This window comes from Ailuropoda melanoleuca, chromosome 12, assembly GCF_002007445.2.
Source record: "Ailuropoda melanoleuca isolate Jingjing chromosome 12, ASM200744v2, whole genome shotgun sequence".
Lineage (NCBI taxonomy): Eukaryota > Metazoa > Chordata > Mammalia > Carnivora > Ursidae > Ailuropoda > Ailuropoda melanoleuca.
Window position 1 is genome coordinate 28,832,596 of NC_048229.1, and position 14,518 is coordinate 28,847,113.

A 14,518-nucleotide genomic window follows, 5' to 3' on the forward strand; every position below is an offset into this window, starting at 1 on the left:
TTACAACGGCAGCAGCAGACTCAGCAAAAGCACCCACCCCGTCTCACTGAGCAGACACCCACCGAGGGGTGCTTTCCAAGACCCCCTCTGAAAGTGCACACTGCCCCCCGCCACGCCTCATCCTCCTGCTCTGCTCTGGCCCCTCCTGCACGCAGCACCACCTGGCACGCTCCAACAGGGGTGGCCACGTTCCAGCAAGTTTACTCTGTGCCAGGCCCTCGGCGGGCACTCACACGCACAGGCGCTCACGACAACCCGGACGTCAGAGCTGTTATAAGCCCCATTCTACAGAGCAGGAAACAGGCTGAGGGAGCAAAAGTCCCTTCTAAGGGTCCCACAGTTCGGGTGCTGTGGGGCAGGGACTGAAACCCCGGACCACCAGCTAGCAATGACGATTAACAGAACAAAGAATATTGTAACAACTATGTAGACAGGAGTACTGTTAACAGTAGTGATAGCACTAGCAGAATGGGTTCAACAGTGGCCCCCAGAAGACACGCTCTAGTCCTAACCCCCAGTACTCAAGAATGTGAACAAAGGGATTTTGCAGATACAATTAAGTCAGCATCTTAAGATGAAATTATCCCAAATTTAGGGGGGAGCCCTTGTGAAACAGTCAAAACAAAGTATGTTTCCTAGTCTCTGCCCCTGGTTTCTGCACAGAGTTCCTAAAACCCTTGGAATTTCCTGAGTGACAGCAATGCCTTTCGTTCTAATGAAGCATATCATGGTGGGCTCCTGGATGGGGACCGGTCACCAGAAAACCCAAGCCATAGTCAGAAGCTTGGCACTTTCAGCCCCACCGCCATCACTGGGAGAGCGGCTGGAAACAGACTGCATGAGGAAGCTTTCATAAACATCCTCAAAGTACAGGGCTGGGGAGTTGCCAGGTTGGTGAAAACATCTATGCACCAAGAGGGTGGCGCACCCCGACTGCAGAGTAACAGAAGCTCCCGTACGCAGGACCCTTCCAGACCTCACCCTGTGTAGCTCTTCCTGTGGTGTTCATTCAAACCCTTTACCATCTCTCTTATTAGATAGCAAGGTGATAAATGTTAAGTGTTTCCCTAAGTTCTGTGAGCTGTTCTGGCAAATCATCAAGTCCAAGGACAGGGTCATGGGACCTCCAATTTGTAGCCAAGTCTGACAGAAGCCGTGGATAACGTGGGGACCTATTACCTGCGACAGGCATCTGAAGCGGGGGACGGTCTTGGGGGAGAGCCCTTCACCTGCAGGGTCGGCGCGGGCTCTGGTTAGTGTTACAACTGAAATGAATTGTAAGACATCCAGCTGGTCCCGCAGAGACCTGCTTGGCAGGGGGAAAACCTTACACGTGGTATCAGGAGTATGGAGTGTGGTAGTGACGTGAGAGTCAAGGAGACACACAGAAGAGTGAGTTTCCTCTACACAGCCTATGACTGTGTCCTGATGAGACAGGAAAGGAGACACGGAGACACACGGAGCAGAAGGCCACGCAAAGATGGACGGAGACAGATCAAGGGGGTGCATTCACATAAGCTAAGGAGCATCCAGAATTGCCAGCAGCCACCAAAAGCTAGGAGAGAGGCATGAAAGGAATCTTCTCCAGAGCCCCCAGAAGGAAGCAACACTGCTGACACCTTATTTCACGTTTCTGGCCTCCAGAACTGTGAGAATAATCTTTGTTGCATTAAGCCACAATGAGCGGTGATTTGTTGTGGCACCTAGGACTCTAACACGTTTGGCTAACACAGGGCAGCTCTCCCATGGAGCACTTAGGTGTTATGACTTCTCTCGATCCTCTCACTCCTAAGGAGGTTGGCATCCAACACCCCCTTTCACGACGGCAGGGACAGGATCAGAGAGGCAGACACATGCCGAAGTGAGCACCAAGAGAGCCAGGGCTCAGCTGCTCCGATGACACAGCCCAGCAGGAATGGAAACCCTTGTTTCTCCAGCTCAATAGTGCGGCCTCCCTCCTGGCTCACAGGGCTGTGGCGGAACGAAGTGAGGTCATGTGTGTGGGAGTGCAGGGAAACACCCTTCTGAGTGAGTAAGCCACTGCTGGGCACAGAGAAGGCATCCTCTTCCGGGAAGGAGAGGCAGAACAAGAAGGGATGGGGCTCCCTCAACCAGTTCTTTTCCCAAAGAGGTCTGTGAGTGACTGGGATCCTACATCAGTGTCCTGGTCCCGGGGTTGAAAAATCTCTAAGACCACAGACAATAATGGGACCCTAAGGAAATGGCTATGGTGACCTCTCCTTTCAGAAAAACGCATTCGGGGCGCCTGGGTGGCACAGCGGTTAAGCGTCTGCCTTCGGCTCAGGGCGTGATCCCGGCGTTGTGGTCGAGCCCCACATCAGGCTCCTCTGCTATGAGCCTGCTTCTTCCTCTCCCACTCCCCCTGCTTGTGTTCCCTCTCTCGCTGGCTGTCTCTATCTCTGTGTCAAATAAATAAATAAATTAAAATCTTTAAAAAAAAAAAAAAAGAAAAAAGAAAAACGCATTCACATTTCTCATACAACATCACTGGGTTTTGGGGTTTAACATGGTCCAAAGACTCACCTCTCCAGCAACAGTGAACCTCAAGATTAAATATTATGAGGCCTGCATCTTATCTAGCCAAAAAACAAAACGCCTATAGAGACAGACCAATAGAAACATAACGAAATATGGTGAACACTAAGGATGAATGAATACAGGTCGTAAGTATAAACCTTCCCTGTAAACTGCCAGCAAGGACATATTTTCGGCATCTTGGGTCACATGGTCTCTGTCCTAAGTACTCAACTGCGCACTGGCACGAAACGAGCCACAGAACCAGACAACAGGCAAACAAACAGGCAGGGCTGTGTTCCAGTGAGACTGCATTTGCAAAAGCAGGCCATGGGCTCAATTCAGTCCACGGGTTGTAGTTTGCTGGCCTTTGTATGAGTCTTTAAATGTTCCGTAGGTTTGAAGTTTTCCATAATAAAACATTGGGGGGGGGGACTGACTTAATTGCCTGTTTCCTTCCTCTTTGTCACCTCCCAGTTAGATCTCTGGGTTCCTCTCTGAGCTGGACTATGGGGAAATGCACGCAAGAGCCAGGGACCCAACTGGTGAGCAGCAGCCCTGAGGATGAGACACTAGCAGGGAACGAGCATTAAGTGTAATGCCAGCGACAATAGCTGCTAACACTGGATTGCTTGCTATGTGCTCGACGTGGAGAAGTGACACATCTGATCCTTCGAAGTGAGCTCTGAGGCAGGGACTGTTTTCAGGGTGAGGATGCTGACGCACAGAGAAGCTGTCATTTGCCAGAAAGCAGCAGAGCCCAGACTGAAAGCCAGGCTCCAGACTTTTCATCTCAACATCTCTGTAGTTTAGGAGAGGAGCCCAAGGGGTGGGCGCCTAAGAATCAGGCCATCTCTGCCATGCTGGAGAGCCCCCTTCCCTCCTGCCATCGCTGGAGATTCTGGTTTTGCTGTATTTGAGAATGTCAGCTTGCTTTGGTCAGCACTGACAGCACAAGGAACAATCCAGAAAGCAGCACCGGGTGGCGCTCTGGAACCACACGGTCTGGGTTTAAGGCTAAGCAGCTTTACGTATTAGCTGTGGGATCTTGGGCCACTCTGCACCTTTCTGGGCCTCATTTCCTCACCTGTGAAATACGGATTATAGTATCACCCAACCTCAGAAGGGTACTGTGAGTACCAAGTGACATAAACCTGGGAACACCCTCGGACTAGCAAAAACAATAAGGACAGCGGTGACCTCCCCCTGTTGACAGCATCCTGATTCTGTTCAGGTATCTCAAGAAGGGCACACGGGGCAGCAGGCTAGCTGCTCCCCCCGGGTCTCCTTTCCTTTCTCGAATAGTGAAAGAGAAGTAACAGCAAGCACTCCCATGGTGCATACTCTGCGCCCGGCACCACTCTAGCTACCTTCACGTCTTAACTCATTTGATCCTCGAGACGACCTCAGGAAGATTCAGGACCACCCATTACGTGGCCGAGGAAACAAAGGCACAGGGAGGTTAAGTAACTTCACATAGCTTAGAGGTGGCCGAGCCAGGATGAGAACCCCAGTCACCTGGCTCTTAACCAGTACCACCAATTTGGACTTATGTGTTTTTAACTTGGGGGGGGGGCTTAGCAGGTCTAACAACAACCAGTTTTGAAACAGAGAACACAGACAACACTAGAAGTACCTCCAGTAGCTGAAATGAGATGTGAACAGTCATGATTTCCACAGGCTTTGCTGACACTATTTATACTTTACTATTATAATACTACAATTCATACTAGGGGGAAAGTTAAACTGGAGTTATAGGTTATTGAAAATAAAGATGTTATTTTCCCCATCTGAATTCATGGACCTGTGCTGGAATTCTAGGTGGGCCCCAGGTAAAGGGCTCCTGCAATGGGTTATACCACTGCTCGTAACCCCTGGTTTTCAGCTGTGCACATGACCTCCGGGAAAAGATATTTCTGAATTGCCTTTTCATCCAACAAGACCAGGAGATTAACGCCTGGCCAGTGAAATCCCAGTGGGAATGGTGTGTGTGACTTCTAGGAAGTGTCCTTAAGGCCATCTGTGGTCATACTCTTCTTCCCTCTTTCCTGCTCGGAATGGGGCTATGATGACTGGGCTTCAGCAGCCACCTTGGGATCGTGAGGTAACCTGGAGATGGGGAGGGCAGGATGGAGGACATGCAAGCGGAGTACAATGCGGAAGAGCCTAAGACCCTGACACTGACGAGTGCAAGAGTGCCCCATCAGCCTGCACTGCTATCAGGCTTTTGGTTCTAAGTCAGAAATAAACTTCAAGCTATTTAAGCCTCATTTAGAATTTTCCTCTTATTTATAGCCAAACTAAATTCCACTGAACTCAGCACATGACCTAGTTCTGGACAAAGAGACAAGGGCAAGTGAGCCAAGGAGCTTCAAAAAAGATTTTCCTCCTTGGGGAAAAAAAGGGAGGATGACAAGGGAAAAAAACCTTTCTGTCCTGGGTTGGCCCCTGCTTCCAGTGTGGTTCTGTCAGGACTTCATGACAACAGATGCTGCAGCGATCTTGTGGCCACACAGGCAGGTCAAAGGAACGGCATACTCTGACCCAATTCTGTGATATCCTTGAGCTGCCGAACTGGTCATGTAGGGAAAAAATGAACCCTTAACTTGTTGAAACCACTGTTGGCTGGGTGCTCTGTGACATTCCTGATGGAGCAGCCATTAATAACATCAGTAAGAAATCCTTACTGTCCCTTGATCGTGGCACTGTGCTGAAGACTACCCTGTGCACGGTCCCCCAAACACCCACGACATTTCACATCCATGGTTTCACAACAACCCTGGGCTGGGGCTGCCTGTGTGCCCAGTACGTGGAGACATAACGTACAAAATCTCCCTTCCCACCACTACATCCACCTGTAGAAGCACTACTCACTGTTTAAGGCCCGTGTTCCCACTGCATCCACAAAGCTTCCCTGACATGGACACGTACGGTGTGGCTCAGGGAGCTTTCCTGTCACAAACGGTACGGTGTGAGCCACAGGCAATCCATCTTCCCTTCAGAGTAAAATCCAAAGGCCTTGCTATGGCCTATGAGCCCAACATAATCTAGCCCCCTCCCCACCCACTCTCACGCCCCCTTGCCCCTGGAAATCCTGTCACAATGGTTTCCTTGACAGTAACCAACAAACCAACAAGGCAACACCACTCTCACCCAGCTCTTGGCACTCGCTGATGTACTGTCTCCTCAGTCGGAAACACTCTCCCTCCAGACACCTCGGGGCTCCCCCTATTCACCCAGACCTCTGCTGGATCCTCACACATGACCACCCAGGGAAAACAGCATGCCCTCACTCCTCACATATATGAACTCTCACCACGTGACACAGACTTCTTCGTTCAGTTTGTCCTTCCCCACCAGAACATCAGCTTCATGGGCATGGACCCGGTCTTCTTCACCCCGTGCCCCAAGAACGTAGGATAACACCTGGCACAGAGTTAGAGCCTAATAAATATCTGCGGGACTAATTATTTTTTAAATAAAGGAACTACAGATGTTAATACAAGCAGAGATTAAAAAGTATCTAGAGGAATATGCTCCAAGTCGTTACTGTTTGGGACAGGTGGTGGCTGGCAATGGGGTAGTAGGGTCTGTAACAGAAAGTATGCGCTTTAACAAGGAGCCTTGGCTGGCCAGGGGACATGCTCAATGAGTGACAGGAGTCTCTCTACCCCCTATAAAGTCCTAAATCTATATATCTTTCTTCCTTATTCCACAAAGGATCATGTTTTTAAATTAACATAATGTGTGTGGGTGTGAAAAACTAAGCACCCACCTGGTAATCACTTAGCATTGCTGAAGAGTGAAAATGGGCATCACAACCTGTATTTCTACATTATTTGAATTTTTTTTTTTTAAATAACAAATGAGCACATACTCTGGCTTTACCCACTAGCTAAGGGCCCCAGGCAAGTCTGGGCACCTTGGAACTTTCACTTCCTCGCTGTAAAATGGGAATTACAATAGTGCTGGAATGATGAAATAGGGAGAACCCAGAGACGGAGCCTGGCAGGCAGCAAGCACCTCAGTGTTAGCTGTTCTTTACCACTGTTTCTTCCGTATTTGACATTTCGGGGGAGGGGGATGTGAGTAGTAATCGTTCCCCCCTCAAGCCGCAGCATTGGAGTGCTTCTTGAAGCACTTTCCCTGGCATAATTATTTATGGACATGCCTGTTTCCCTCATTTGGAAGGTGACTTGTCTCTGGGACAAGGGTCAGGACTGTTATCAGTGGTGATTCCTGAACCTAGTACAGGGCTGGGCACGCTAAAAAGCATAAAAAGAAACCATTTCAGTTTTTAAAAACTCAGCTACAGTTTAGAGAATTTAATACGTGCCTGGGCCACAGCTAGGTACTCCACACATGTTCTCTCTTGTAATTCTTACCACAGCCCAAGACACAGACACCAGCCCCAGTCATTCCACAGCCAGGAGAGTAAATGAAGCAGAGGGGAGAATGCAGGCCACCCAGTGAGCTGGGGCAGAACCGCAACCTGAACCGAGTTCTGCACTGCCAGCCTACACAACGTCTCTCTTCCAGTTCAGACCTTCAGAGAGCAACCTCAGTTCTAAGTTCTGCTTCACCAGTTCCCCATGCATTCCATAAAAAGAAGTCGGAGCTCGTAACTCCACGCTCCTGAGACATGGACACTGGGCAAGCTGCTGCAAGGTCTTGGTCAGTGGCTGGTGACCACAGGGCCTTCACACAGCCCATCTCACTTACCCACATGCCCCAGCCTGTGTCTTCCACCCTTTCTGCATTTAACAAGAAAATCAAGGCCAGAAGGGCTGAGTAACTTGGAAAGAGGCCAGACGAGGACTCTAAATCCCGGTCTGCATCCACCCACCGCACCGTCTCCCTGTGTCACTTCCAGGCCCAGACTGTGCACATGGGACTCAGCCTGGTGGTGAGGAGTGAGTGCTGCCCTGAAACCCAGTGCCCTTGGCTAATTCCTAGTGTCATTACTTACTAGGCTGTGGGACACTGAGTATCCTTATTTATTAAATGCCAAGATTCACAGTCAAATTCACAAACTGATTTAAACAAGCCAAATGTAAAGGAGACTTCTGAAGCAATCGGGGAAATCTGATGATGAACTGAGGTTTAGAGGACCGAGGAGTCACAGTTAGAACTGCTCGCTATGATGCAGATAATGGCACCGTGGCTATAAAAACATCCAGTCTTAGACATGCATAACCAAGTATGTGGGAGAAAATGTCTGAAGCCTGGAAGTGACTTTCAAAATACCTAAAAACAAATAAACCCCCCAAAAAACCTGAGGGAGGGTGAGGACCAGGTGAAAACGTGGCAATTTCTGACATCTGATATTTAACTACTATAAAAACTTCTAAAGGAAAGTAAATTAGCACTTATCTCAGATGTCTCTTGTGCGGACTTAATGAATAAAAGTACTCATCACGCCGCTGGGCACATGGCAGGGTTTCTTTTTCTTTTTTTTTTTTTTAAATATGGAACGCTTCACGAATTTGCGTGTCATCCTTGCGCAGGGGCCATGCTAATCTCCTCTGTATCGTTCCAATTTTAGTATATGTGCTGCCGAAGCGAGCACATGGCAGGGTTCTAAACCTCAGCACTACTGACATCTGGAACTGGGTCACCTTTGTGGTGGGGGCCACCCTGTGGACTCGAAGACACTGGGCAGCATCACTGGCCTCTCCCCGCGGGATCCTAGATGCACTCCCCCCACAAAAAAATATCCTCACAACCAAAAATATCTCCAGGCATTTGTCTCCTGGGGAAACGAAGTCAGTCCAAGTTGAGAAGCACTGCTCTAGAGTAATCAGGGAAAGGGCAGTCTTTAAAGGGGCGCCTGTGTGGCGTGGACGGTTGGGTGGCCTACGATTGATTTCTGCTCAGTTCATGTTCTCCAGGTCCTGGGATCAAGCCCCACATCGGGCTCTGCGCTCAGCAGGGAATCTGCTTCTCCCTCTCCCAGCTCTCGCTCATACCTGTGCACTCTCTCTCTTAAATAAATAAATAAATAAATGAATGAATAGAATAGAATAGAATAGAATAGAATAGAATAGAATAGTCTTTAAAAATACCCAAGCAGCTCACCTCGACAAAGCCCCCATTATGTCACCAGCACCATGACTACTGCAGGCCAACACTTACTCAACACTTACAACATGTCAAACACTGTTCTAAGCACTTCCCATGTACCCTACTATTTAATCCTCACAACCCCCTTACAAACTCAATTACAAAATCACCCCTATTTTACAGATGAGAAAACAGAGACTCTAACACAGAGACCTAGCCTCTCAACCAGTGGACCACACTGTTTAGTGACACGAGGCCCTGAACACCCGTGGATACTGCAGTCCAGCCTCTGCCTCTGACTGGGGGGGCCTTAGGGAAGGGATGCAATCTCTTTGCACATCACGTTCCCAAAAACGAAACAATAAGCCACCGCAACAATTGGACAAGGTCGTCATGTACTGAACGCTTACTTCTAGGCAGCCACTTCATTTGCCAAGTCACGGCATCTTCACCAATCTCCACAGCACATGCTGCTTCCTCGTCATTATTCCCGCTCTACAGATGAGGAATCCCAGCCCAGTGAGGAAAAACATTTGGTCCAAGGACAAGGAGGAACAAACTGGCAGAGCTGGGATTCAAAGCTCAGTCATCCTTGACTCCCCCTCTCCCCACCCAACACATTACATTCTATCCACCAGCAAACCCCAACAGCCTCCTCTCAACATACCGAAAATCTAAGCTCTTCTCCCTACATCCATGCCAACACCAGTCCTGGGTGCTCTGCAAGGACACCCCAACAAGTCTATCCGCTCCTGCCTGGCCCCTACTCAACAGCCAGGAGGATCCTTTATAATTAAGTCAAAACATGTCATTCCTCCACGCAAAGCCTTGCAACAGCTCCGGAAACTCACAGAAGCCCTTGCTCTGGTCCACGGGCCTTCACTTGATCTCATTCCAGACTAGTCCTCGCCTCCCACCACTCTGCCATTCTTTCTCTTTAACCACGTTGGCCTGCTTGCTATTCTCTAAACACAATGAGCATGATCCCACCTCAGGGCCTTTGTACCAACTGTCTGGACTGCCCCCCCCCATTCTCCTTCATTTCATCCAAGTCCTTGCTCACTATCACTTCCTCAGTGATCCTCACTACCCTATCTAAAAAGCAGTCCTGAGGGGCACCTGGGGCGCTCAGCTGGTTAAGCAGCTGACTTCCGCTCAGGTCATGATCTATGGATCCTGGGATTGAGCCCTACATCGGGCTCAGTGGGGAGTCTGCTTCTCTCTCTCCCTCAAATAAATAAAATCCTTAAAAATAAATAAATTAAATAAATAAAAAGCAGCCCTGGGCTTGCTCTAGACCCTGGTGCCTGCCTTATTTTTGTAGTAAGCAATTACTGCCACTGACATCACACTCTTGATCCACCGTCGGCCTCCTCTACTAGAATGTAAGCCCCACGAAGGCAGCAGCTTTGCTGTTCCTCTCCCTGCTGTGTTCTAGCCGTTAAAGCAGTCTGGCACATAGGAGGCGCTGAACAAGTATTTGCCGAGCAAATCAGTCAAGCCTAGAGGATTCCAAATCCCACGTTCTTTCTAGTATCCTAGACTGTCTCATTAAAGACCAATTAAAATATCTGGCATATAGATACAGTCAGCAGGTTTCTGTCCACCCCAAGGTCTAGTCTCTCCTCAGGTCTGACACTTCCTTTGGGAACTTTTCCTGGGTCCTCCACTTCTCAGCTGCATGAATTTGGCCAAGTTACATACTATGCTGTGCTTCAGTTTCCCCATGAGGAAAATGTAGGTACGCACAGGACCTACTTCCGAGGGTGGCTAGGAGAATTCAGGAAGCTCGTAAATGTAACGCCCTTTGTAGCAGTTCGCTCACAGCAAGCACCCAACAGAGACCAGCTCTTATTATTATTTATTCATCCTTTCTGAGCTCCTCTATTCTGAGGCCTGTACTGAGCCATTGAATCCTGAGAGATGAATCAGAGCCAAGCCCTGTCCTCAGAAAGCCCATACACATGGGCACGATGCAATCTCTGAGATTCTGTCTCTGATTCTTGGGAAAATGTTCAAACTCCTTTTAAACACAGATCTGTAATTACCTGCATGAAAAGATACGGAAGCAATACTAAGTGAAAAGTGCCAGTTGTAGAACAAAATATTTAGTGTTTAAAAAAATAAAAACCCACCAGCTTTCTTCTTCTATATATGAATAGAGTATGACCTAGAGTCAGCACACTCCAACAGAAATATAATGCAGACAAAAAAGAAAAAAAAAAGAAATACAGGGGCGCCTGGGTGGCACAGCGGTTAAGCGTCTGCCTTCGGCTCAGGGCGTGATCCCGGCCTTATAGGATCGAGCCCCGTATCAGGCTCCTCCGCTATGAGCCTGCTTCTTCCTCTCCCACTCCCCCTGCTTGTGTTCCCTCTCTCATTGGCTGTCTCTATCTCTGTCGAATAAATAAATAAAAAAATCTTAAAAAAAAAAATATAATGCAGACAATAAACGCAAGGCATACATGTAAGTTTATATTTTCTGGTAACATTAAAAAAAGTAATAAGCAGGGGCGCCTGGGTGGCACAGCGGTTAAGCGTCTGCCTTCGGCTCAGGGCGTGATCCCGGCGTTATGGGTTCGCCCCACATCAGGCTCCTCTGCTATGAGCCTGCTTCTTCCTCTCCCACTCCCCCTGCTTGTGTGCCCTCTCTCGCTGGCTGTCTCTATCTCTGTCGAATAAATAAATAAAATCTTTAAAAAAAAAAAAAAAAAGTAATAAGCAGACAAAATTAATCTTAATATATTTTACCCAAAATTTTTATCATTTCAATGGGTAATGAAGATGAAAAGCTTCACCGAGATGTTTAACATTCTCCATAGCACGTCTTTGAAATCTGGTATGTATTTTACTTACATGTACATCTCAACTCAATCTAGCCACGCTTCATGTGTTCAATAGCCACAAAGTGGCTACCACACTGAACAGCACAGGTCTACCAAGGTCTGTAAGGACCTGGTAACATGGGCTACTTTGGGGGCAGGGGGTAGGAGAAGGCTGGGGAAGAGAGGATGGGATTTAATACAGACGTGGTTTAAGCCAAAGGCTGACACTCTCCTTACTGTAAAGAACTAGTCAGAACATATTTTAGGCTTTAAAGGGCCAAACTGTCTGTTGCAACTATTCAATTCTACCCTGCTGTTGTGTCATAAAAGCAGCCATGGAAAATATGTAAACGAAAAGGTCTGGTGTTTACAATAATACCTTATTAAAAACAAAAAGGCAAAGGCCACCTCTGGCCATTTCCCAATTCCTGTCATGAGGGAAAGCAGCAGAAAAATATTCACCTTTAGCCCAGAAGGATAACCTGTAGCCTGCACAGTTTCCGTGAGGACGAAATACAAGGTGTTTTCTACATTCTTAAAGGGTCTCATGACTGCCCATACCTCTTACCAACAGTTAATACCAAGCTAAATGATAAGCACCAGAGAAAACTTGTGAAAGTAGTTATATAAGTAGAAATTCAAAGAAAACATTTATGATCTAATACTCCCTGCACGTCCCCTGCCCCTTGAGCACTATGCATATAACCACTGGCTTCATACAGAAGCACAGTTCCTTCGGCCCACAGGTCCCCACGCTACTTAAATAAACTTGTTAAGTTGCACATAAAACATCTCAAGAACTCTTTCTTGAATCGTGCTCAATGATCTGGCTACACCTGGTTGAAGTGACTGCTCACAAGATCCTTCTGAGTCATAGTCCCTTTCATCTTCATCTCCCAACACCAACAGCTCATTCTCTTGGCTCCAGTCACACTGGTTTCCTGCAGCTCGCAGAACATGCACTGCATATTGCTGCCTTAGGACCTTTGCACTTGCTTCCTTTACATGGAATGCTATTCCCCAGATATCTATGAGGGCCTGCTCATTTCACATCTCTGCTCAAATGCCCCCTTCTCAATAAGGGCTTCCCTAGTCATTCTATCTAAACTTGTAACACTCTCCTGTCCTCCACATCCCTGCTTCATTTTTCTCCAAAGCACTTATTGCCATCTTACACAGTACGCATTTTAACTTAATTGTCTTATCGTCTGTTTCCCCACAATGCAACATAAAGCTCCATGAGGCCACTAGTTTTTGTCTACCTTGTTCCCTGTTGTATACCTGTGTCTAAAATAATGCCCTACTTAGAGCTGAGGCCCAATAAATACTGATTCACCATCACGATGCCCTGTTGTTGCCTTCCCACATCTCACACCTGTTAATAATGTATTCAGCTGTTTCACATCTGCCTCCTGTATAATGACTGGTGTCACCATTATATCCTCAGCACCATAACTGATATGTGGCAAGTGTTTACTGAACAAATGAATTCACACAAAAGCCCTGTGAACTAGACAACTAACTACCTCCATCTGAGAGAAGAGGAAAGCAAGGACTAAGGAGATCAACCAAGTTGCTCATGTCAATTAGAAGTGGAAGAGCCAGGAGTACAACAGCAGCCCGTCTGACTCCACTGCCAGTGATGCACCTCGAACTTCAGAAGCTGGGCCCAGTGCCATCCGCTCAATTTTACAAAAAGAAAAATTGAGGCCCCTATAAAGGGAGAACGGGACCTCTTCAATTACTACTCCCAATAACTGCCGCTAACATTTATTGGGCCCTTATAACAACTAGGCACCGTTCTATTTTACTTGGAGTCTTAACTCACCCAGTCCATCACAACCACCCAGTGAGGCTGAACTATTATTAGCCCATATTTTAGGGAAAACAGGCCCAGAGCGGTGAAGTAATTTGCACAAGGTCACACGGCGGGTGGGAGGTGGAGCTGGGATGGGCAAACCGTGGAGTCCTTAGTCTTCTCAACCCTTAGGCAGCGCGGCTCTGCCGGGGCCCATCCCACTCACTAGCAATGTGTTAGCCTGTTTAGTAAACTGCCCACCCGCAGTTCAGCAGGATCCCAGAAGCGGGGCGAATTTCTACCTCGAAATCCCCGCTTAAATTTGGCTAGCTGTCCCCTTGGAAATGGAGTGTTTTCGCCAACCCCTCCCCTTCGAGAATCGACACCGAAACTGAAAAGGAGGGAGAGCAGGAATTGGAAAGGCAGCCGTCATCTCTCAGTCCCCATTTAGAGAGTTCACCCCACAGTGCTGAGCCCCAGCCGCCGGAACACAGAAAAGAGAAAACCTACCAGAGCCCCGAAAAACCCGGGGCCCCTCCCCCACTTGGAGCAAGCTGTGCGCCCCCATCCCCAAGGGGCCGCCGCCAATCACCGAGCCCTTCCCTCTGCCCACCCAGTGGCCCGACCCACTCCCCGGTCGCGGCTTCCAGGACAGGGCCGCCGCGCGCGCTTGGCAGGCCCGGGACCCCTCCAGGGTGGCCTGCCTCCCGCCCTCCGTGGGCTAACACCCAATCCCGGGCGCCGTCTCATCGAGTCTGGGGACCTGGAGACGTGAGAGCTGGGCGCTGATTGGCCGCAGCCCCCTTCCGCCACTCCCAGCGAACGCTGAGCCTTCTCCGCGAGGGCCGTCCGTGCCCCCGTTTCCCCTTCCCGTATTCCCCAAGACCCCCGGGGCCTCCGGACCTGAACATCCTCGTTGCGAAGCTCGTCTATCAATACCGCGATGGGGTACAGCGAGTCGTCGCCGTCGGCGGCCGCCATCTTGGTTCCGTCCCGTGCCTGTCAGACTGCGGCCGGCGCCGTGCTGAAACCGGGGCAGGGAGGGGTAGGGCTGGGAAGAGGACGAAAGACGAGCGTGGGGGCACCCGAGCCACTTTACAGGGGCTGCCCCACGGTCATTGGCCGCTCTACGCCGGCCAAGCCCGCATTTCGTTGGTCCGGACAAACGAAGCCCCGCCCACCGCCCATTTGCAATTGGTCGAAGGCATTGAGGTCAGGCTGCCTCCGTACAGCAGAGAGGGGAAGGAAACGGAAGTACGCGGTATCTTAGCGACCAAGATTGTACCCGCCTACGTCG

General features: G+C 49.1%; 1 protein-coding gene and 1 non-coding gene across 2 annotated transcripts in view; both read right to left on the reverse strand.

The window, feature by feature from the left end:
• Window positions 1-14,314, reverse strand: part of PPP2R1A (protein phosphatase 2 scaffold subunit Aalpha) — a 39,502-nt gene extending 25,188 nt beyond the window's left edge. Inside the window, exon 1 of the mRNA XM_002927581.4 lies at window positions 14,125-14,314. Within this exon, the coding sequence (XP_002927627.1) occupies window positions 14,125-14,202 (78 nt within the window). The 5' untranslated portion in view covers window positions 14,203-14,314. The remainder of the gene's footprint in view (window positions 1-14,124) is intronic.
• Window positions 7,998-8,104, reverse strand: LOC117795348. The gene has a single exon (XR_004619316.1). It is a non-coding gene; the product is annotated as a U6 spliceosomal RNA (small nuclear RNA).
• Window positions 14,315-14,518: the final 204 nt, after the last annotated feature.